General features: G+C 38.3%; 1 protein-coding gene across 2 annotated transcripts in view; it reads right to left on the bottom strand.

Moving 5' to 3' along the window:
* Window positions 1–23,111, bottom strand: part of LOC145456114 (UDP-glucose:glycoprotein glucosyltransferase 1-like) — a 29,786-nt gene extending 6,675 nt beyond the window's left edge. For both annotated transcript variants that reach the window (XM_080334167.1, XM_080334168.1), the window contains exons 1-25: window positions 22,849–23,111; window positions 20,293–20,521; window positions 19,242–19,389; window positions 18,364–18,531; window positions 18,180–18,245; window positions 17,084–17,271; window positions 15,279–15,364; window positions 14,562–14,622; window positions 14,050–14,141; window positions 11,461–11,611; window positions 10,325–10,535; window positions 9,431–9,561; window positions 9,202–9,308; window positions 7,806–7,938; window positions 6,997–7,183; window positions 6,311–6,395; window positions 6,131–6,242; window positions 5,269–5,400; window positions 4,494–4,697; window positions 3,546–3,687; window positions 2,871–3,073; window positions 1,800–1,919; window positions 1,515–1,743; window positions 841–1,009; window positions 239–323 (exon numbers count right to left, since the gene is read on the bottom strand). In XM_080334167.1, the coding sequence (XP_080190293.1) occupies window positions 239–323; window positions 841–1,009; window positions 1,515–1,743; window positions 1,800–1,919; window positions 2,871–3,073; window positions 3,546–3,687; window positions 4,494–4,697; window positions 5,269–5,400; window positions 6,131–6,242; window positions 6,311–6,395; window positions 6,997–7,183; window positions 7,806–7,938; window positions 9,202–9,308; window positions 9,431–9,561; window positions 10,325–10,535; window positions 11,461–11,611; window positions 14,050–14,141; window positions 14,562–14,622; window positions 15,279–15,364; window positions 17,084–17,271; window positions 18,180–18,245; window positions 18,364–18,531; window positions 19,242–19,389; window positions 20,293–20,521; window positions 22,849–22,976 (3,567 nt within the window). In that variant the 5' untranslated portion in view covers window positions 22,977–23,111. The remainder of the gene's footprint in view (window positions 1–238; window positions 324–840; window positions 1,010–1,514; window positions 1,744–1,799; window positions 1,920–2,870; window positions 3,074–3,545; window positions 3,688–4,493; window positions 4,698–5,268; window positions 5,401–6,130; window positions 6,243–6,310; window positions 6,396–6,996; window positions 7,184–7,805; window positions 7,939–9,201; window positions 9,309–9,430; window positions 9,562–10,324; window positions 10,536–11,460; window positions 11,612–14,049; window positions 14,142–14,561; window positions 14,623–15,278; window positions 15,365–17,083; window positions 17,272–18,179; window positions 18,246–18,363; window positions 18,532–19,241; window positions 19,390–20,292; window positions 20,522–22,848) is intronic.
* Between the last annotated feature and the right edge of the window lie 1,825 nt (window positions 23,112–24,936).

The following is a 24,936-nucleotide window of genomic DNA, read 5'->3' as shown; positions in this document are numbered from 1 at the left end:
TCTAATTTGGAAAATATGTGTAGCTATAATTCCAATTCTACTGGAAAAAAAAACTTTGTAGCTGTAATATTAATTCTAATCTTATTCGGAAAAGCTATCTTTGACCACTCATAAAGATGATGAAAAGATGTCCTGAAACTGTTTCCTGCTACACTACTTTTCAAGTCAAAACTAGTTGTTTTGGAAGATAAGTTTTGACATTGTGGAAAATTTCACGTCTGATAACGCAATAATTCACCTTGACTACGATAACTCTGCTTTTGAAGCTGTCCATCAGGATTGTGATGTTGTTGCTGTCGGGAGGAGAGTCGGTCCGAGCGTGACTGAAAACAACACGGTGTTAAATAGCGATTGTAAACACAGCCACAATAAAAGATATATAATTCTAATTGTCCAACTAGACTGATTACGGCAAAATGCAAATAATCAAACTCTAATCTAATTTGTGAAATGTTTCCATGCTCCTGTTTTAATTGTAATCTCATATGAATTTTCTGATGTGATTCTTTTAATTCGGAGTTTTTGCGAATTCAGCAATTCTAATTTCTATTTTAGTTTGGAAAATCTTAAAATTTTCTAGTTGTACGACTCGCTAGAGGAGTTGCGTGTTAGAGCAATTTTGATGGAAAGAAAATTGAGTTGGAAAAGAATTTCCCGCCGTAAATACTTATTCAGACGATTTTCCAATTCAGTAAAATTTGGTAAAATTTGGAAAAAAAAATTATAATTTTTAATAAATTCAATATTTTCTTCATCTCTAGAGGCCGGAATTGAGATAAACTTGCTGTGCAGCGTTATTATAGCCAACCTAAAGATGTCTTTAACAACTATAATGCTCACCCTGCGATCTCGTAAATGTCGCGGCTTTTCCCTTCTCTCAGATTGAGAAACCAAGCGCCCGGGTTGGCTTTCATCTGGAAATATCCCAGATTCGCCATCACGATCGTGTCCACCTTGAGCGGGTTGGTTTTCGTGCCTAGGGTGAATTGGAGTCCGCCCGGTCTGGAGCCTGAAACATGAAGTTAAGGATCTTAATCCCTGTAAGGGCAGACAGTTCCAACGACAAATGAAGATAAGTAGTACAATCCTAACATCATGTGCGAAAAAACCTAATTTGCATACGTTAGGTCAAAATTCGGTCAGAATCAAGTTTTTTAAGGTCAAAAAATGTCACAATTTTGATTTTTTAGGTAAAAATCTTTCGTTTATTAGGTCAAAAAAATTGCTCTCGTGATAACTTTACTATTCTCCGAAATTACAATGAAATGTGTGTCTTGGTAGATCCAGTCTCGAGTCATATGACTTGGTCCGAGTCATGCGAGATGACTCGAATACAAGTCGAGTCAATACACAAATTGACTCGAGTCGAGTCATTTGTCATCTTCAAGAAAATGACTCGAGTCAAACCGAGTCACCATATTATCGCGACTCGAGTCATTACAACCCTGGTTTTTAGGTAAAAAATCGCCTCAATAATAACAGAACCACCTACTGCATTAAATCAATTGTATTACCAGTCGTGGTGTCTACTGCGTGCCCTTCCAGCAACAAGTATTCCAGCTCATATTCCACGGTGACGGAAGCCGAAGAAACCTGTTCCAGTCTTATGTTGTCGAGATCGTACGCGGCCCGCGCGGCGGCCACCATCCAGCCCTCGGGCGGGAATATGGTGGTCGTCAGCAAAGCTTTCGAAGGCATGTCCGTAAACTTGGCCACGGGACCGTCAGATAGAGCATTGGATATCTGAGACGCGAGATTTCGTTTTTTGGATATTTTGGGACCGAACTCGACCTTCTTACCTTAAATTTGGGTTCGGAATCCAAAACGAATCGGTAGAATCGCTTTATGGGCATGTCCGACAGTTTTTCTTTGCAGTTCATGTAGACTGTGATTTTTGTGTTGATGACGTCGTACAAGACCTAAAGCAGTTTCAGTTTTTCAAAACTACAATAGAATTAAAGTTATAGCAACAGTTTTTTTCATATTAAATTAATATTACAATCACTGAATTCGCAAAAGAAATCAGTTCATTTCAAATCAGAGTTCATCGAAGTTCTTGTGGTAGAACATTTGGGATTTATATATTAAAATTAAAATTTCACTGGCTACTTCATGAAATTGTTAGGTTGTCTGAAAAAACAATGCACAAGAAACGTGACTAAAAGCAAAGTTATTGATATTCAAAATTTAAGATTTCCAATCATAGTATTTATGGTGGGTAGATATATAACAAATAATGAAAGAATTTGCTACCGTGAATACTATATTTTCCAGATCCAAAATTTTGTACCGCAAAAACTTCGTTTCTACTGGTTGGAAGCGCGCCGATTTTTATGAATAAAATAGTATTAACGGTGACCAATTCTTCAATTATTTATTATAGTCGTGCTCACCGTAAATACTATTTTATTCGAATCCACATTTTTCGACGGCAATAACTCCACTTCCACTGTTTGAAATTGAACCAAATTTGGTGAACATCGTTTCTATAAACAACCTAACACTTTCATGGGGTGAACAGAAAATTTTCAAGGTTTTTACTATATATTTTTATATAATAAATAGAAACTTTCTTCTCCGGTAGCAATGCGGCTACTAGTTACAATTGGACCAAATTTGGTGTGTAGGCTTAAAATAGGTAACCTAACAATTTTATCAAGTAGCCAGTACGATTTGAGAAAAAAAGTCATTTTTGAAGAGCCCTACTGTACAGTTCCTCCTGTAGCATTTTCGGAGAAAACCAGAAATTAGATTACAATCAAAATGATAGCACAGAAACATTTCACAAATTAGATTATATAATTAGAATGACTGACTTCGCAAAAAACGGGAAATTGAATTGAATTACGCCTGCAACAAAATCTCCTTACAGATAGCAGTGGAGCAATTTCTTGAGCCGCTTCCGAAGCCGGATCCAGCACGGCCTGGATCTCAAACGAAGGAACGTCTTCGTCTCTGGATTCCAGCTTGATGGCGCTGTGCTGTGAGCCGACAACTTCCAGCTGTTGTCTCGGCGAATCCAAACGGGTTTGCATTGATAACAACGCGGTCAGCTTTAAGATCAGGTCACTGTCTGCACGATATACACAATGGGAATATTAGAGGTATTGCCTCGTGTGGAACTAGGGCTGTGCAAAATCGAGTCACGACTAATTCGATTCTGAATTATTAGGCTTCGAGACGAGTCGAATATTCGAGTATTACTCATTATGACGCAATACCAGTGTGAAAGATTGGGAAAGTTTATATATGCACCTTTGAGTAGTTCTAGTTGCGGATGTTGAAAAGTGTTTCTAGTTTTAGTTCTAGTTGCGAGTTTTGAAATACGAGTAGTTCTAGTTTTAGTTCCAGTTGTGAGTTTTGAAAAGCGAGTAGTTCTAGTTTTAGTTCTAATTGTAAGTTATAAAAAGCGAGTATTTCTTATTGCGTGTTTTGAAAAGTGAATGGTTCTAGTTGTAGTTGCCAGAAAAGTGAGTTCTAGTGTTTGTTCAATTTGCGATTGTTGAAAAGTGAATAGTTTGTACGACATTCGAAATGCGACATACCTTTGGCGGCATCGTCAGACTTCATATACTGCTGTTCTAGGACGTCTTTGATCTTTTGAGCCGCAGATTGATACACGACTGTCTCAAGAAGTTTGAAATCTGCGACGGAAAACGTGCTTTCCGAGTCGAGCGGACTGATCACCTGCAGAAAACAGTTATCTCAGAGTCGAGAAGGCATTTCGTGTTTTTTTTTTCAGACTACATTCACTTTTATGTACCATTTTTAAGACAGACAACTAAATTCAATACTTTGGATCTTGAACCTCGAATTACTGCTTACAAAATCCAAAGCATAAAATGTCAGTAATTTTGCCTAAAAATAGTTCATTATCGACTCGGACTCAGCCTCAGGGAATTGGAAATGACTCGACTCTACTCGAGTGAAGACTACAGAAGTAAAATGTACTTGCGACTTGTGCACTGGATTCTGGGGATTCATTGTTAGGTTGCCTAAAAAACATTGAACACAAAATTTGGCTTGATTCCAACTGGCAGATGTGAAAGCACAGGAGTTTGAAAATTTTGAATTTATTAAAAAAAATTTAAAAGGTTTTCAAATTTTACGGTCAACCCCAGGAAATTGTCAAGTTATCTAAATAAGCGATGATTGATCATTTTTGAAAATTTTGGATTCACATAAAACGGCCTGGACGGTGGGTAATCCCTGAATTATGAATGAAAACATCAAATAACTTCGCTTCTACGGATTGAAATTGCGTCAAATTTGTTTTGCATCGTTTTTATACAATTTCATGGGCTTGACAGTGGAATTTGAAATTTTCTAAAAATTATATATAATAAATTCAAAATCTTCAAACTCCTGTGCGTTCACATCTACCAGTTAGAGTAGAGCCGGATATAGTATGTGGCGTTTTTCAAGACAACCTCACAATATAATCAGTGAATCCTTGGAATCTGGAAAAACCTACTATACTATAGCTCACTCACCCGCCCATTAGCGACAACCGCAGATCCACCGGCCGGTATACCCAATACGTTTCGATACTCGGTCTGCGAATCGATATGAGGCAGAAGGACGTTTGTCGAGCCGTGGAACAACTTCTCAAAACGCTCTTCGTCCATTCCGCCCACGTAAAAATCAGACATCTTTTTCTCGCCAGACAAGAGAGCCAGCGCGTTATCTTCCTTCGTCTACAAACGTAATGGTGGTTTGAACGATACGACAATTTCAAAGTCTACACATTTGTGGCGGTAATCAGTGGTTCTCAACCGTTTTAGCTTCCGGACCAGTCAAATAAATTGCACAGCCTTCAAAACCTTCAAAAATCAAAATTAACCCAAAACATAATTGCGTCAAATGTATGCACTTGAAAGCAAATATCGGAGACTTCAATGTATTAGAAGTGGCCCTTGGAGGTACTGAACTTCAATATACAATTGAATATATATGATATATAATGAATTGAATGGACTGATTCAATTCAATTTACTGAATATACATAGAATTTACGTGTGCCCCTGACGTCATATTTGTTGATACGACTGTTGATATGCAAAGTTCTGTTGAAATCTCTTTAAGTGTAACCCGAACATATTGAGTTTTTTTTTCAACATGAATATATTGTTCAATTGTATGTTGAAGTTCTGTACCTCAAATAGCGTCTTCGAAAAGCAACAACACACAGCATCATTGAATATTACAATTAGAATTGGCAGCAGCGTGAGAGCAGAGAATAGTAACAACGGCAAGAATGATACTCACAATTTTCAAAATGAAAGACCGCGCCACGTTGTTAGTCTGAGTTGAGGTGACGGCTTCGATGGCTTTGATGAAAAGTCTCTCGGCGCCGACAGGATTGTGTATAACCCCCACCCTGGAGTTGCTGCTGGATTTCTGCGTGGATTATTGGGATTGTAACGTTTGCGACTGCGAAGCATTTTTTTCAATGGGGAAGCTTGATTTTCTCAAAATACGGAAATGACTCGACTCGATCTGTGTATCGACTTGACTTGGACTCGAGTCATTGCGTATGACTCGAACATAGCCATATGACTTGACACTCAGCCGGCCAAGACCGACATTTCATTGTAATTTCGATGAATAGTAAAGTAACCACACTACTGATTTCGTCTATTGGTACTGGTACTCGAAAAAGCGACCAGAAACTGCTAAAAAATACGAAAATTAGTATATTATAAATGCGAACCATTCGATATCACCAAACAGAGTTATAAAAAGTGGAGTTATAAAAAGTGGGTTTAACAAGACTTTAACTGGAAACCGAGCAGTCAACGCAATGACTTGGACTCGAGTCATAATACCACGACTCGGACTCGACCCTCTGCTCACTGACATTGGATTCGGACTTGACTCGGTGGTGAATTGAAAATGACTCGACTTGACTCGAGTCAAAACTGTAAAAGTGAGATTGACTTGTGACTCAGAATCTTGTGTGAATCTTGGTTACAACCCTGGTCGTTACTTTTCGTTTTGGTTCTATTTGCGAGTTCCGAAAAGTGAATAGTTCTTATTCTAGCTCTGGCGACACATTTTTAAAAACCAGTAGTTTGTACAAATCTGATCGCCTCCCATTTTTAAAGCAACCCGTTTGTAAGCTACTCACAATATGCTTGAAAGCGTTCTGAACAAGCCGTCTCCCGAATGAAGTTTCTACATCTGTCGCGACCCATATCGTCACAGGGCGAATATTTGCCGTGTCCGATTTAGACACATATCTAAAAAGGCAGAAATACATTTCGATGAAGAAACGTGAATTTTGAGCGCGGAGAACTTGTCGACTTACGATTTTTCCATAAACTTTGCGACGGTGGCGGTCTGCTTCGCGTGGCTGAATGTCGCAAATTCTTTAGGGTTCCAATATTCGCTTTCTGTTGAGAAAAGTGTCGAATTGAAAAACGAGTGCAACATCTACGGTGCTTTGGCAAATGATAAATACACGGGCGGTCACAAAGATTTTTCAAAAATAATTTTTTTTTGGGATTCCTGGGATTTGTCGATTAAATTGATAGGTTGCCTAAAAAACGCCGCACACCAAATTTGGGTTGATTCCGACTGGTAGATGTGAACGCACGGGAGTTTGAAAATTTAGAATTTATTGTCATTTTTTTCAATTTCAAATTTTACTGTCAACCCCATGAAAGTGTTCAATGTTCAGTTGTCTACAAAAACGATGCAAAACAAATTTGACGCAATTCCCGTAGAAGCGCAGTTACTTGAGTTTTCCATTCACAATCCTGGGATTAACCACCGCGCAGGCTATTTTTGCCAATCCAAATTGGGGTTGACCGTAAAATTTGAAAAATTAGGCGATTTTTTTTTTAAATAAATTCAAAATTTTTAAACTCGTGTAGTTTCATTTGAACTGTGCTTTCATATTACCAGTTGGAATGAAGTCAGATTTGGTGTGCGGCATTATTTTGGAAACCTAGCGATTTAATCAGTGAATCCCACACTGCAGTATGCACTCACCCTCTCCCGGTGGACTCTGAAAGCTGATGAATTTCGCCTCTCCGTCCAAGATGATCTTGTTGAATCTCGGCACGACTTCAGGCCTGTCCATGAAGTAGTCTAGCACGTTTTTCGAGCCGTCAATCTCTCCCATGTAGATGGCGCGTTGGAAGTGTCTCGTTATTTCAAACAGTTTCTCGATCACGGACTGAAACGCAAACGAAAATTTCAATCGTTTAACTCACCCTTGTACGAACTAGCAATATGGTTAGTTGACGGTCAACAAACAACTGGTTTTTTTACTAGTTCTGGTTGCGGATTTTCAATAGTGATTAATTCTAGTTCTAGTTGTGGATTCTGAAAAGCGAGTAGTTCTGGTCCTAGTTCTAGTTGGGGATTTTGAAAAATTATTAGTTCTAGTTGTGAATTTTGAAAAATGAGTAGTTCTGGTTCCAGCTGTGGATTTTGAAAAGCGAGTAGTTCTAGTTCTAGTTAAGGATTTTGAAAAATTATTAGTTATATTTTTAGTTCTGAATTTTCAAAAATGAGTATTTCTGGTTCCAGCTGTGGATTTTGAAAAGTGAGTAGTTCTAGTTCTAGTTGCAAATTTCGAAAAATTAGTAGTTCTAGATCTAGTTGAGAATTTATTAAAATGATTAGTTCGAGTTCCAGTACCAAATTTTGAAAAATGAGCAATTCTAGTTCTAGTTGCACATTTTGAAAATCCTGTAGTTCTAGTTGCGAGTTTTGAAAACTGAGTAGTTTTAGTTCCAGTGCATATTTAAAATCCAGTAGTACAAGTTTAGCAAAATCCAATCAAGGTAGCTCACGTCTTCAAACGAATCTTCTTCCAGCTCCTCATCCGTGAGCAGCTCACCGTTAACGAGAACGTTGACTTTTTTCTGCAGGCCGCTGCTCTCGACAAAACCTCTCCCCAGCTTCCGGCCCTCGTCAAAATCGGACCTGAATGCGCACAAGTCACACTACTGACCTTTCACCAAAAAAGTTGGTCGACTAGAGAATTTTCAGCTTTTCCAAAGCAGATTAGAATTAGAATTATAGCTACACTTTTTCCCCGGATTAGATTAGAGTTTGAATAATTGAATTCAGAAAAACTTGGAAATTGAATTAAATTCCGAAAAACAAAAAAATGAAACAACAAAACTAAAGTTCAGTTTATAGCAAATCACAGATGATCCTCATAAGTTCGAGAATGGCAAATGTATGTACACCGAGATTGGCTCATGTTGAACTATACTGTTCTGTAGAATTTTCACAAAAACTATAAATTATATTAGAATTATTATTAGAATATTAGAACCGTAATTTTCCGAATAAAGTGCGCCCCCATGTATAATACGCACCCTTAAAATAGCGTGTAAATTCTGGGAAAAAGCCTGTACCCATGTATAGTACGCACCCTGCATTCGCAGTGCATGAATAGTTGTGTTTTAGTACACGATGTCGCTTTGTTTTGCGATGTCACTGTCGAACAATCATGACATAACTATCGCTAATCATTATACAATTACCGGCATTGTCTCTAAACGATAGTAGATAGCAGCCAAAGCCTGCGAGGCCGGCGACGAGATAGTTCAGGCTAGTGACACGACATCTTGCGCACGAGCCTTATTACAGATGCGATTGCTCAGGCCAACGGTTATGCCGTGCGCACCAGGCCTGTTGGAGATGTGACTGATTACGCAAAGTGGTTATATCTTGCGCACATGGCCTCTTGTGTTGTGTATGCGATTGTTTGTTAAGGCCTGTCGTTGACGCGATGAATTAGCGAGGATTGCCGTGCGCGCTTGCAGCAATGAACGACCTAATTTCGCTCGCGTACAAACAGCAAACTAACTCGTAGGAGATCGCGTGCTGTGCAGACGACTCTTGCTAATTGGCAATGCGCTACACTCTATAACACGAATTACTGGGCACGATGGCTGGACGTGATGCGGGATTGGAAACAAACCTGAAGAAAGGTATGATTTCAAGTTTTTTTTATCCAGGGTGATTTGTTGTACCATGTATGATACGTACCCCCCTATCTTAGGGCAAAAAATCGGTAAAATTTTGCTCATTATACATGGAAAATTACGGTAAGAGTGTAGAAACATTTCATAAATTAGATTACCGTCATTTCGTTTCAATTAGTGTAACTAAAAATCCATAATTACCTAGTTGTTCGAGTCACAAGGTCACAAGGTTAAAAAAGTATCAGCTCACTTTACTCCGATGATGTCGTCGATATCTTCGCCTGGAAATTTCTTTTCAATTCTCTTAATAATATGGCTCACGGAGAGATTTTCATCCTTGCCGAGTGTTTTGTAGATCTGAAGACGTACCCTCGAGAGTTACAAATGGCTGCATCGAGAATAAGGCATTCATGCAGCTAACCGGCTAGTTTTATGATTTCCTCCTTGGGAGCATGAAACGATAATGCTATAAGACTCACCCCTGCAAAAAAAGACAAGGCTTGGCCCGGCTTCAGCTCCTCCTTGGCAAAGTTGTAAGCTCGCACCAGCGCAACACCGACATCGTCACGCCCATCCACCTCCTTTTCGTCGCTTACGTCAAATACGAATCCTACAGAAAAATTGGAAATAACATCAAAAGTTTCGTACAATTTCCAGCATAAACTTGATGTCAAAAAAAAAATTTGAAATTGAAAACGTTGAAAATGGAATCGAAAATTTTGTGCAAATATTATCGTCAAACATGAATCCTGGAAACAGGGAATCAAATTGAAAATTATGAGCAAAAAATATTGCGAAAACGAGTCCTGGATAGAAATTGGAAATAACGTTCAAAATTTTGTACAATTTCGAGTAAAACGAATGTCAAACGCAAATCCTGGAAAAAATAGGAAATCGAATCGAAAATTTCCTGCAAATATTATGGTCCTGGATAAAAATTGTAAATCAAATTTACAATTTTGTGCAAAAATTATCGTCAAACACAAATACTGTACATAAATTGGAAACCAAATCGAAAATTTAAAATTTAAATCGAAACAAGTTGATTTACAATACCAGAATTTGTGTTCGATTTTTGATGATTTTACACAAAATTGTCGAATTTTATGGATTTCATATTTGACGAGTTAATTTTCTGCAAAAGTCAACATCAAACTGAAACCCTAGAGAGAAATTGGAAATCGAATCGAAAACATTCTGCAAACTTTGAAGCATTGATTTCCAATTACTCTCCATGATTGTGTTTCTACAAAATCATCGATTCTCGTGCATTTCATTTTCAACAAGTTCAGTTTGTCCGGAATTAACGTCAAACACAAATCCTGCCGCAAAATTGCAAATGAATTTGAAGAATTTCGGCAAAACCAACTCACCAATCCTAACAGGAATATCGTTGGCCCACAAAGCCTCCGTCGTGGCGACCAGGTCACGGAGAGAAGACTCCGTGGGGTCCACCACGAACACTAAATGGCACCAGTTCTTCCTCAAGCGACGTATGCTACCGGGAAACGCAGGCCGCAACATCTCGTGAAGGTGACTCGGCCAACTGGCGTATTTATCATCACGTTCGAGATCGTTGAACCACTGAAATAAAAACGCAATTACGGAATGTTTTAATTTTGTGCAAGGAAACTAATGAGCAGAGAATCATAATGAAACCTTTCATACTCCGTTGGACAAATAGAAAATTTCCAGCTTTTCCGAATAGATTAGAATTAGAATTACAGCTGCACAGTTCATTCCAAATTTGACTCGATTTAGAAATATAGCTGCACACAGCAGATCTGTTAAAAAAAAACTTTTCCTTCAGATGTCACTGGCTACTTGATAAAATTGTTAGGTTGGTTGGAAAAACGCTGCTCACGAACTTCGGCTCAATCCAACCAGTGGAAGCGAGATTCTTGCAGTAGAAAGTTTTGAATTCATCCTGTCAACCCCGTAAAATTGTTACGCTGTCAGTAGAGATGGAGATGATGCACACCAGATTTGGCTCCATTCCAACCACTAGAAGCTCTTGCAGTAGCAAAATTTCTAATTCCATGATTTTATAATAAATAATTGAAGAGTTAGTCACCGTAAATACTATTGTATTCGAATCCAAATTTTTCGACCGCAACAACTTCGCTTCTAGTGGTTGGAACGGAGCCAAATTTGGTGCGCATCATCTCTACCTGACAACCTAACAATTTTATTAAGTAGCCGGTGAAATCTGAAGGAAAAGTTTTTTTTTGGACAGCCCTACTACTACACAGTTTATTCCTGACTCTAATTAGAATTATGGCTCGCATAACCAAGAGAACGGCAAATGTCGGTACAGCGAGCTTGGCTCGTTTCGCACTGTACAGTTCTCACTGCAGCATTTTCAGGAAAACCAGACGTTAGATCAGAATTAAGATGAGAGCCTAAAAACATTTCACAAACCAGATTAGAGTAAGATAACCGGCATTTCCCTTCACCTAATCCAATGAGACAGCTAGAATTATCTAGTGCGCATCAAGGCAGCACTCACAAAGACGGCCGGATCCCGTATATCCAAACAGTGCTTCTCGGTTTGGCCTCCGACGTTAACACGCAGTAACGGTTTCATATCTTCGTCATTGATGTTAAGAAAGGACATTCCGCTCATCATTTTACTTTCCGAGCGGATGATGTCGAAGATTCTGCAGAAATGAACAAACGTGAAACCCGTGAACGAGGATATCTGGCGCGTATCAACCGAGTGACGGAACAACAGTAATCCTACTCAAATTACTGAAAGTCGAACCTCTGACGCAGTGTCGTAATGACGGGAGTCGCGATTTTTTGGTGACTCGACTTGACTCGAGTCATTTTTTCAAATGAGTAGAACGACTTGACTCGAACCAAGTCATATGACTCGAGACTAGGGCGGCCAAGACAGCCATTCCATTGTAACTTCGAAGAACAGTAAAGTCACCACATGATTGGTATTTCGTCTATCAGACCTGATACTTGAAAAATAAGGTCAGAAACTGTTAAGACTGAGGAAAATCACGATATTATGAATGCGAGCCATTCAATATTACTCGAGCAGAGTTGAAAAAAGTAGGTTGAACCGGATTGAACAGTGAAAATGACTTGGACTCGAGTCAAAACACTATGACTCGGACTCGACCCTCTACTCACTGACTTGGACTTGACTCGGTGGTGAATTGAAAATGACTCGACTTGACTCGAGTCAAAACTATAAAAGTGAGATTGACTTGCGACTCGGAACCTTGTGACTTGGATTATTGAGTCATTTTACGCATTCGAGAAAAACGAGGCGAGTCATGACTCGAGTCATTACAACCCTGGGATTGACGCTTACTCGAATCACAAGTCCATGAGCTTAAACCTACCTGCACTTGAAATCCTAGCCACTCAAATAAACGGAGTAGTCAATTGTCACCCGGTTGAGCATTCACAGAAGATCAAAAACCAATTCCTAACAAAACCAAGACATGCACATGCACAAACCACCATGCAACATCTACTCCGCTGTATGGAAACCGTGTCTCGAAACCCCTAGAATCCGTAACCCTGTACCGGTGATGTATCACCCCCTTACTCAGTAATATCAATCAGTTTGGTCGTCACGACTCTTCCGTTAATCGACATAAAAGCTCCATTCGGAGGCCTCAAACGATAACCGTGATGCATCCAAAACTTCTAAAATCGTGTCGAGCCTTATCAAGTTATTCAATATTGAAAATAACTTCAATATACAATTGAATATTATATTCATATTGAAATAAACCCGAATATTTTTGGCTGACACTCGTCAGGGGTAATCATCAGCAACTAGTAGAGAATTGTAAAGAACATTGTATATCAACATATGGCTCCCTGTACTATTTTTTAGATTATACACAAATTCCTGTTGGCACAAACTAGGTTGCCATATTTTGATGAAAGACGATTCCAAGGCACACAAATGAAAGAATGAACGGCCCCCACAACCCGTATAACCAAAAAATAGTACAGAAAGCCAATTACTCAAATTTTCATGCCGGTGAAGTCATATTTGGTGATACGATTGTTGATATATAATGTTCTTTTCAAATCTCTACTAGTTGCTGACGATTATCGCTGACGAGTGTCAGCCGAAAATATTCGGGCTTATTTCAATATAAATATATTACACAATTGAATAATCGAAATATTGAAAGTAATCGCTGTTTACGTGGCATCTAATAAGACAAGGGCAGAATAGCGCTGCTTTTCCCAATTGAATCTTAATTAGAATTATAGTTGGACAGTTATTTTCAAATTAGATTCAAACTGCTGAATTACTGAATTCACAGAAACTTGGAAATTGAATTAAATTCTCCTGTAGCGTTTTCACGAAAACCAGAAATTACATTAGAATTAAGACGAGAGCTTAGAAACTACTCACAAATCGGATTAGAATTAGATTACTGGCATTTCGCTCAAATTAGTCTAATTAGACACAACTAGAATTATCAAATTGTCCAAGTCTGCCGCGTGCAAACGATGTTCACCAAATTTGGTTGAATTCCAACCGGTACAAGCGGAGTTATTGCCGTCGAAAAATTTGGATTTGAATAAAATAGCATTTACGGTGGGCACCACTATAATAAATAATTAAACTATTGGTCACCGTAAATACTATTTTATTCATAATCCAAATTTTTCGACGGCGATAACTCCGCTTCCATTGGTTGGAATTGAACCAAATTTGGTGAACATCGTTTCTATAGACAACCTAACACTTTCATGGGGTGAACCGAAAATTTTTTGTTACCGGTATTAATTTTTATATAATAAATCGAAACTTTCTTCTCCTGTAGCAATGCGGCTACTGGTTGGAATTGAACCAAATTTGGTGTTTAGGCTTAAATTAGGTAACCTAACAATTATATCAAGTAGCCAGTGCGATTTGAGAAAAAAAGTCATTTTTGAAGAGCCCTAGCGTGCATTCATCAACACGTCGTGCATGAGAAATTAAAATTACAAAACATCTGCATCAACAGAAGCAAACCAAAGATTATATCTTCCGCAATCCCACTTGGAAAAGTTAAATTTGCAAAATCATTAGAGACAGACAATTAGACGCATGCAGCGAACAGAGGCTCACGTGAATATATCGCTCGTCTCCATATCAACCGGGATGCCGTTTATAAAAAAGGTGTTCCCACCTTGTCCCATAATTTCATTGGAAAAGCTATGCTAGAGAAAGACAAAATAACATGTCAAATAATCTCCTTGCTCAACATGTAACAAATAGGTCTTTGCCAGAATCGATTCCTAGTCGAGTATTAGTGAGTCGAGTCAAATATTTGAGAATCACTCATTATGATACCATAAGACAACAGCATGAATGATGCATAAAGTTAGAATGTGTACCGCAAAGAATTTAAAGCCAGTTCTACATCACATACTGATAATTTGGTATTTTTACCACACCATTTCATTGCCCTTTGCTAGACGTAACCATCTCACATTAATCAACTAGAATTCTTAGTTAACTAACACTCAACACGGAATCGCGCATTCGAATCATTGGGCCCAACCCTTGCAACCACGTAAAGCCTTCTTAGCCGCATATTGCAAAGAATCAAATGCTGAAAATTGGAGTAAATTCAATACCTTCTGGTTAGCCTTGACCTCTCTTTTCAGATCGTCCGGTACGTTTTGTTTTAATAGTGATCTGAAAATCATGAGACATATTCATAACCTCCACGCTGTAAAGATGACATTTCACAAGTACGAATATCGGCTTAGCTTAGCAATTAAAGGGACACTGCACTCTAGATACGATGTGATCTCAAATGGAAGGGCAAAACAAACAAAGAAAAGTTTTTGGCCGCAGCCATTCACTTCAGAACGCCACCGTCATGGAGCTGCAATTTATTGAAATTTCCACAGGGGTTTCAACGCTCCAGCAGTCATACAGAGATCGAACTTTATCTAGTTGTCAGCCGATTTTATGAAGGAAATATGTCGTACACGCCATGGTGGTTTAGATACCGCGTTCGACGGAAGATGTCCAGTCAGGAGATTTATGTCAAAATCGGGCCTAGTGTGTTCTATTTCTTTAGGACAGATATACACCATGTCCTATTCTTATGTATAAAACATTGTTAGACATGATTTCCATCATAACATCGGCTGACAACGATATAAAGTTCGATCTCTGCGTGACTGCTGGAGCGTGAAGTTGCTATCGAAATTTCAATAAATTGCAGCTCCATTACGGTGGCGTTCTGAAGTAAATGGCTGCGGCCAAAAACTTTTTTTTTTGTTTTGCCCTTCAATTTGAGACCACGTCATATTCAGAGTTCAGTGCCCCTTTAATATAGCTACCTGGCTCTCAAGGGAAAGTTTTGACTGATATCTTTCAACGCTTGAAGCTGCTCGTTGGGGGCAGAAGACAGGACGCGCGCTGCAGCCTAAAAGCAAATGGAAATCATATTGCCGAGATGTTTCAGTCAGGGCTGTAATCGAGTCAGACTCTAGTCGCAATTTTACAATGACTCGACTTGACACGAGTCATTTTCTTAAAAATGGAAAATGACTCGACACATTCTATATGACTTATTCAAGTCTCGTATATCAGGACCGGTAACACTGGTCCACACATATCTTTAGGCAGACAAAGTAAGAGTGATTTTGAGGGTTCTGAAGAGCACCGATTACGAATATGACCTTAGTTTTTTCAAATTGGCTCTTGTTTTGGAGATAACCCATGGGGCTATTTTGACCAATATCACCCATTTTCGCTATAATGGCTAGACGGAAAATCGGCACAGATGTAGGCTACTATAAAGTTTAGAAATTCAATCTATTCGTTATTTTTACACACAGGATACTCATTTAAATCAAAATACAGCAACAGCACTATATTTAGGGGTACTAGATTTATCATAACTTATACACTTTCCCGGATATCATGTACATAAATAAACTCCAGTCATGTATACAAGTATTCACCTAGATACTCAAATAACGTGTCATTAAGTCAATCAGTTTCACGTCCACCACCTATTGTAAAGTTGAATTAATCTGTTGGAATAGAATATTATTCATTTTAATTGTTTTTTGTACGATTTTCCCCTGTAATCAATTTAGTGCAGTTGCTCGAAAGGTTCCAGCAATGGTCTGCCACAACATGTTCACCTCATCTGCCCCAATATCTTTCTTTTGTTGTTTTGATGTCTCGGGGGAAGCTCTCCCCTTGCTAATCAACAAGATGATCGGTAAATCTATCAAGATGACTGAACAGGAAGTGAACTTTTATGCTCATGTTTGTTCCAAGTTTTCTATATGCAGATAGGAATTTTTGGATAACTGTTTGTAGTTGGGTGCTTTGTGATCATCTAAAAAGTTTTATTTACTACATCTTAGGGTAAATTCCATGTAGTGAATCGGAAATCTATCAAAGATACAAGATTTAAGCTTCGCGTTTGATAGGGAGTTTTAGGGAAGTGAGTTGAACCTGGCTTGAGCTGGACGCTGAACACTAAACACTACGACTTGGACTTGGACTTGAGTCTCAACACCGTGACTCAAACTCGGCTAGTTGCTCCCTGATTCGGACTGGACTCGGTGAATTGAATGACTCGACTCGAGTCAAAACGATAGAAGCCAAATTGACACGCGACTCGGAACCTTGTGACTTGGTTACAAACCTGGAGCAAAGTAGTCAACATGGATGTTCCAGTATACGTTACATTTCTACTGAATTATTGTCAACCCCATGAAATTGTTAGGTTTTCTAAAAAAAAACGATTCACCCCAAATTTGACTGTATTCCAGCGTGTGAAGCGAAGCTATCAATATTATGAAATTGTTAATATACTAGAGAAAATTTGAAATTTTTCAAATTTTACTGTCAATCCAATGAAATTGTTAAGTTGTCTAAACAAAACGATGCATAAAAAATGTGGCTCAATTCCAACCAGCAGAAGCGAAGTTATTATAGTACAAAATTTTCGATTCTAAAAAATAAAACTATTTACAGCGGAAAATTCTTAAATTATATATCTACTCACCGTAAATACTATTATTTCAAATCCAAAATTTTGAACATCAATAATTCTGCTTCTGCAGGTTGACAGTAAAATTTAAGAACAAAGTTATTTTTAAACAACCCTACTCCACAAGCCGACCTGATAGCTCAAGTCCTGCAGTTGCCAGGCTTTCATCGGCCGCATTTCGTTGGTGCTCTCCTGCAAATGATCTCTGAACTCCGTCAACTGCTTGGAGACTTCCGGATTCAGTTTCCGCAACGTGCTGAAATCGAAGCCTTCAATTTCTTCGTCCTGGTCTTCGTCTTTCAACGTTTTGCCTCCGTCGTCTTGAAAAAACGAAATTTCATGTCTACACTGGCACCCAGCTTATTTGTAAGGCTAAATGAAACGTTCCTTGCCACTCGGAGTAAATATTATCAACAAGAATTGTAGTTTCGATATTATTTTCCACTGAGTAAGGGCTGTAAACCTTGATTGGTCATATCACAAAGCTGCATATGAGGGTTGTTCAAAAAAACTTCTTTTTGCAAATATTGCTTGCTAGGCAAATAAATCGTCAGTTTGCCTAAAAAAAAACGATGCACACCAAATTTGAGTCGAATCCAACCTGTAATCGAGAAGCTATTACAGTTTTAAATTTTGTACCGTACTTATTTTACTGGCCACCCCATGAAATTGATACGTTGTTTACAAAAACGACGCAAAACCAATTTTGACTCAATTCTAACCTGTACAAGCGAAGTTATTTGAGTTTTTCGTTGGTAATTCTAAGATCACCCACCATCAATGCTATTTTTCCAAAACTGCAATAACTCCGCTTCTACCGTTTGGAATAGAGCCAAATTTGTTTCGCATCGTTTTTGTAGACAACGTCAATCAATTTCACGGGGTAGTCAATGAAATTTGAAAAAAAAATTAAAATGTTCAATACGGTAATACATCTCAAAATTTAAAACCGTAACAGCTTCGCGATTACGGGTCACAATGAATTCAAATTTGGTGCAATCGTTTTTTCAGAGAACCTGGCGATTTAATTGTCTAAAAAGCAAGATTTAGATAAAATAAGTTGTTTTTTGAACAGCCCTACCAGTTAAAATAAGATTCTATCAAGTTCAAATACATTTCTAATGCATACCCACATTAAAACGTCTTCGCACATCAACCACAATGCACATTGTAGGCCTACAAAGCTATGACATTGAATTATCTGAAAACGTGTCGTGTATCAACAAACCTTTAACTTCGCTGTCATCAACAGCCTTGTATTCGGTTTTTTTCAAAGCAAGCTCGACGCCATACCCTGAAAATTAAGAGAGCGCTAATCATTCACGCAAATCTGAATAGTAGCCTAGCCAATACAGTTGAAGTTGAGCGATTAAAATTTCAAGAAATTTCCAACCTAAAACGCGATATTGTACCTGACAGTTTCACAGAGCCTTCGGGCCTGGCCCTGACCCAGTGTCGCAGCACGTACTGAATTTCGTTGCGTTCCGACATTTTCACGAGTCTTGAGTGCAAGTCCGCAAACGAATGAGACATGAAGTTTGCGTAAAGAATCACAGTTTCATTCGAGCTGGCTTGTGACCCTAAAGCCAAAGCACAGTACGGAATGACTTGGAACCATACTTCGATTACACTGCATGACAGCATTATTTTTCACAGCAATCTTGTTCAGCCGATTTGTTGCAGTAAGAAGTTGCATCGATATATTTGTTTATATCATTAGGCTATGAGATATTCGAAAGGGTCCGTTGTATAACCTAACAGTTTTAAGATTTGCAGTGAGTCTGCTAGTCCAGTTTCTTTCTTTCCTATTCAATTGATCAATGATCATGCATACAATTTTATGTTCTTCAGGTTTGAAACCTACGTGACAGCATTTCGCTGTCAGCTCCTGCAGAGCTGTCAAATTTGGTACTTTCCCATTTCACAAAAATGACATTTTTTGCCTGTACGCAACGAGAAAATAACGCAAAGCGGAAATAATTTACCCCAAAAAGCCAAACAGCATAGCGATCAGCAATATTTGATAAAAGTTGTAAAAATTTGCATGAAAAATAGAGAAGTTGCAATATTAAATTCCTACAAGCAGCTGAAAACATCACACTACAAAAATTCTGAGTATCTAGGAAGCTGGCGGAAGCTGTAAAATAAAGTTGTAAAAACTTGCCATAGTGATCAACATAGTTGTTGATGATAGTATGATACCCAAGTTCAATTACAGGTAGACAAGACCTTCCCCCTGTCAGTTGCACGAAAAGTATCAACATAAGACAGTAAAAGTCAAAATATTGACCTGGATAGATGTGGTCGTGTTTGTATAATTCGGCTGATTGTCCTTCCTTCTCCTTCAGAGCATTTTTCACATCTTTCCATTCGCAAGTGACCAGGCCACGTACCACATAGAAAGCGTCACACGAAGGGGCTGGTTCATCCAGTGCAAGCTACAACATAAGCTGATACGTTTAGGCGCAGATCTTCAATATACGATATCGCTAGGCTATAATATATTGATATTGAAATCAACAGGAATATTTTCGTCTGACACTCGTCAGGGGTAATCGTCAGCAACTTGGAGAATTGAAATAAATTTTTCACATCAACAATCGTATCACCAAATATGATCGTCGATTAGGGTTGTTCAAAAATAGTTTTTTAAATTTTAGCGGCTCCGATAAAAATGTTAGGCGGGTTAAAACAACGTTGCACACGAAATTTGGGTCAATCCAAACTAGTAGATGTGAAACTATGGTAGTTTGAAAATTTTGAATTTACTATAAAAAGTGAATTTTTTTTTTTAAATCTCACTGTCAACCCCACGAAATTGTCAAGTTGTCTAAAATCACGATTCGTATCAATTTTTGCTCACTTTCATCCGGTATAAGCGAAGTTATTGCAGTTGCAAATTTTTGATTCGCAAAATTAGCATTGCTGGTGTGTAATCCTAGAATTGCTAGTGAAAAACTCAGATAATTTCGCTTCTATGGGTTGGAATTGCGTCAAATTTCTTTTGCATCGTTTTTGTAGACAACTCAACAATTTCGTGCCAACCTAACATTCTATTAAATATCCGCAAAATTTGAAAAAAAATCTTTTTGAACAACCCTACTGTTGAGATGCCACGTTCTTTTCAAATTCACTCACTAGACAACTAGAAAATTTCAGGCTTCTCCGAATTAGATTAGAATTATAGCAACAGTTTGTTGCAAATTAGATTAGAATTAAAATGAGAGCATCGACACGTCTCACAAATTAGATTAGAATTAAATTACGGGCATTTTTCTCTCAATCAGTCTAATTAGAGCCAAGGATCCTCAAAGATCTCAAGTAATGAATAAAGTCAATACCTGACGAAACATTTCGATCTTGGGCGAATAGAGTCGTAGCGAGAGGCCAAATTTCAGGAGTTTGATCATGGGCGAGTCTTCCGCGACTTCGAAAACGTCTTTTACTCCGTTTATGGCGAGTTCGTACAATTTTCTCTGCGTAACATCGCTTTGAAAATCGACATTAGCGGACTGCATCCATCCGACGTACTTCCAAAAGTAAGATTCCCCTTCGTCCGAGACGTATTCACTAATTTGAGAATAAAAAATTATAAGCTTTGTTGGTATTTGAATAATGTGTGATAGCGATTATTGTTTGACATTGCAAAAAAAGTCAAAATTTTGTCAAAATTGTAGAGTCAGGTCAAAAAAATGTCCGAATTGTTTACAAAGTCAAAAGATTTTGGCAACTAGAAATCTAAAAAAGTAGGTACATTTTGTGCAACAACGGCTAATTTAAATACATGAATACAAAATTTTGTTTTAAGGTAAAAAAATAATCGCCCTAACGATTATGATAACCAGACAATTGTGATCCTAGATTCCTAGTAGACGGCTTCTTCAAACTTTTTGGTCCCGAACCCTAGCAAACAGACCCCTGTTCTAGCATGTGTTAGGATTGTGTTTAAATATTGTTTTATTTCTAAAATTTGAGATTCAACTCGTATAAACAGGATTGGATGTTTTTATAGCTTGAGAAATACAATTCTAAAATTTCTGAAGAATATCAAATGTCAGAAAATATTGTGAAGATCAGAACGCAGATTGAAGACACATCGGGCATAAAGAAAAGATAACTGCAACAATTTATATTGATTTTGCCAATAATATAATATAATAAATAATACAATATTAATATAATAACATAATAATATTTATTCCACTCTATTCTTTTCGACCTGCTCTTATCAGGAGCATTTGAAATTCGCATAAAATTATGTTCAAGGCAAAACCAGTCAAGAATATTGTTTTATGTAGCACCGTATATTTTCATAACTTGATGCAATCTAAAATTGATACAACAAATCTTTAATGTTAAGTCAGATTTAATACTAGTAGACGTACTTCCTCAATTGACACAGATAATGCAGTCATTGGGGAATTGCTTCTTCTGATTGCGCAGTCATAACATAAATTTTATACGCTGCAACAGCCACGTAGCTCAATATCGAACAAGCTGATGTCGGATACTATAATAGGCCTACATATCGTTAATATGTAAACAATGCTGTCTCGAAGTCATCACTTCACATTTGTATTTGTAACACGGGCAATCTGGAAATTTCACGGCTAATATTGATGGGTTGACTAAAAATAAGTAATTTTTCCGATCCGACTCCCAACCCGTCTCCAGATACATTTGGTTGCAGTTGCAATTTATTTTAGTCAAACTTGCCGTCGAAATCTGGATTTCACGACGAGACAGTTGTCTCTGTGCGATCGCCTGATTCTTAAAGCTGGAAAGAGGATGAATTGCGAAAAAGGAGGACATTCTGGCGTTTTCGCAGGACATTATGCACTTCTTACATGGTAACTCTGTGTACGTCTGTTATTGTTATTTTCACATAATCCAGTTATTGGCTGGTCATGTTCAGGTTGACAAAGCAATAAATATGTCTTATCCCACTCTGAGGTGATTTTGTGCAAAATTAACTGTATGTCACACTTCTGATCAATCAACGATCACACCATCAAGGCGGACTCGGAAAAACTACAAATTTAGGTAGTTGCAGGTCAACTAACTACTAGTTTTTTGGGAATGTTCAAATTCTAGTTTCTTATCCTAAAAATAAATTAGCTGCCAACATCTGGAGAAGACGTGTTGTCAGTAACGTATTCAGTGCGTGGGTGGGTATAAATGACAAGGGTTGTCATGAATCGAGTCACGATTTTTTGGTGACTCGACTTGACTCAAGTCATTTTTTCAAATGCGTCCTATGACTCGAAACTAGGATGGTCAAGACAGACATTTCATTTTTTTCGAAGAATAAAAGTCACCGCATCATTGGTATTTCGTCTATCAGTCTTGATACTTGGAAAATATGGCCAGAAACTGTTGGGACTGAGAAAAATTACAATATCATCAATCAAGTCGAGTTGAAAAAAGTAGGTTGAACCGGATTGAACTCGAAACTGAACAGTGAACACAATGACTTGGACTCGAGTCACAATACTTTGACTCGGACTCGACCCTCTACTCACCGACTTGGACTCGAAGTCAAAACTATAAAAGAGAGACGGACTCGCGACTCGGAACCTTGCGACTTGATTACAACCCTGTAAATGACGCGAATTCGGGGGGGGGCAGGACACCACAATAGTATTATTATAAAGTCGGTCATTCAGGGTCAAGTCGGAAAAAAGAATATTTTTTTAGTCAACACAAGAATCAGCAATTTTCTATAGGCTAGTCCGGTGATTCAACTTTTCCAATTTGTAAAAGTGTCCTGCTTTTAAATGTCATAGGCCACATAAAGCAGCCTGGCGGGCCATATTTTGCCAGCAGGACACCAGTTTTCCAATTCTGGTCTACAACATAACCCAGTCAATAACGTAAAATATTTCTGGATACCGTACCTTGTTTCAAGTGCAATAGGAGTGAATTTCCATTTTGCAGCCAAGCTCGCGATGACAGGTTTCGACTTTGCGTATACTTGTCCTGTTTCAAACGCAAGCAGCAGCAGGACAAACTTGAAAACTTCCATTTCGTCAGTGTATGACAATCACACAGTCCAGAAGGAAAGGAGCTGGTGCTATATAAAAGATCTTCAGCTAAATTTGAACTGAACCTCTAGGCTTACAGAGATCTGAATAAAAAATAATAAGTATTGATGATCTCCCGACACAGCCTGGTTGTGAATTGAATCATATATACCGTAGCCTACTTTGCTTTGTATCTATCTATGTAATTTCAATGTTCATGGAACCAAATAAATTCTCTCTCTCTCTTTCTCTTTGTCTGATCAACCGATTATCGCCACCACAAAGCCTACTCAATGTTAGAGTAGGCCTACGCACCACACCATTGACACCAGTATACACTTGGACAACTATAGATAATTCTAGTTGTCTAACTGGACTAATCATAGAGAAATGTTGCTTTGCTCATATACCAATTCTAATGTAATTTATCAAATTATACTCCGATTTGGTATGAACCGGATTTAATTCAACTCCCACTTTTTCGCGAATTCAGCCTGAAATCTAAATTGGAAAAATAACTGTGTAGCTATCATTCTAATTCTAATCAAATTTGGAAAAAGCTGCGTGGCTATAATTGTAATTAGAGTCTAATTCGGAACAAACTGTGTAGCTATAATTATAATCAATGTAACGCAAACGGAAAAAGCTGAAAATTTATATTTTTCCAATTCTGACTCTGATGGTTAGTTGTCTTGACACAGACTTCGCCCATAGGCCTACTTCTTGCTAAAAAAATCCTTCATGTTTTATAGGCTGTCCTGTCATATATTTCTTCTCATACTTCTGTAATTCAGAATTTCAGTCAGCATACAAGCATATTCTTTACTATTTTATTATTATTATCACCAAGCCTAGATGGGTGTTTGACGATTGATAGACATCTTGAACTCGTTTCGACTTCTTCCTATATTGTGATTGTGTAGCCTATCTCTTTACATCGCCTATAGGCCAAGCCCGCCCAGGTGGGTGTCTGGTCACTGGTTTCAAAGACTACTCCAAGTTTCGACACCTTCCTATCTCTTCATCGTATCGCAGTCTTGTGGTGTTTCGAAATGACGGGATGAAATTTTAATAATAAACCAAACTGAATCTTGCGGTGTTTTAATTGATGATAATCACCTATTGTTTTGTTGCCAGCCGTAATTCTCTCGCATTCAGACCATTTATATTTCAAGAAGGTCATTCGTAAATTCTCTTCAACCACCGAGATCCAGCGACCTATATTGCATACGCAGCAATAAGCAGCCAGTATATGCAAGCCCATATCCTTGCAAGCTTGCACCGGCATTCTGCAAAGCGTTTATGATATGACTACGAGACGTCATCACTGAAATAGGATTGGAATAGGAAATCGGACGCTTCACTGGTTACGTACCTCCGGTGAAAGCTACGTCCAGGCTATGGTTGTATTTATTTTGCGGCAGAGTTTCGAAATTCGAATTACAGTTTTTATATAGAAACGTCCTATGACTCCCCAAATGAGTACTTTCAGTCAATATGGCCCCTGAGAAGCCTCCAAGTCGCTATGACACCTTCCTATCTTTTCATTGCGTCGCAGTCTCGTGGTGTTTTGAATTGATGAAAATTCCTAATAAACTTAACTGAAACTTCTACGTGCTCTGTGCTCACCCAATCCACTGCAAAAACTAGAACATCAAGTTCTCCGTGTCATGGCTATTGGCTGGGGTCCCAAAGGGGGCCTGGTTGTGCGCGTCCTGAAGACGCTGCTCAAAAGATTCGGATCTTAAACTCGCAAGATTTGGGGAAACTAGAAATTGCCAAGTTTGTGTAACTCAGTTATGATGCAGTCAATGCCCTGAAAATTTCATGATGATGAAGTGCACGCCTCCGAGTTGAGGTCGTGCAGAATTTTGTCTTCTGGTGAGTGTACGACTGTTTCATACAGTGTAGGCCTACGTATAATGTACGAACGTGCATTGTATATGTTGCTATTTTTCCTGA

The sequence above is a fragment of the Botryllus schlosseri genome, chromosome 14 (genome assembly GCF_051294905.1).
Source record: "Botryllus schlosseri isolate E-star chromosome 14, Bs_hap1, whole genome shotgun sequence".
NCBI classification, from domain to species: Eukaryota; Metazoa; Chordata; class Ascidiacea; order Stolidobranchia; family Styelidae; genus Botryllus; species Botryllus schlosseri.
The sequence above is the reverse complement of the archived record's forward strand: the minus strand, read 5'-3'. Positions and strand labels throughout refer to the sequence as shown.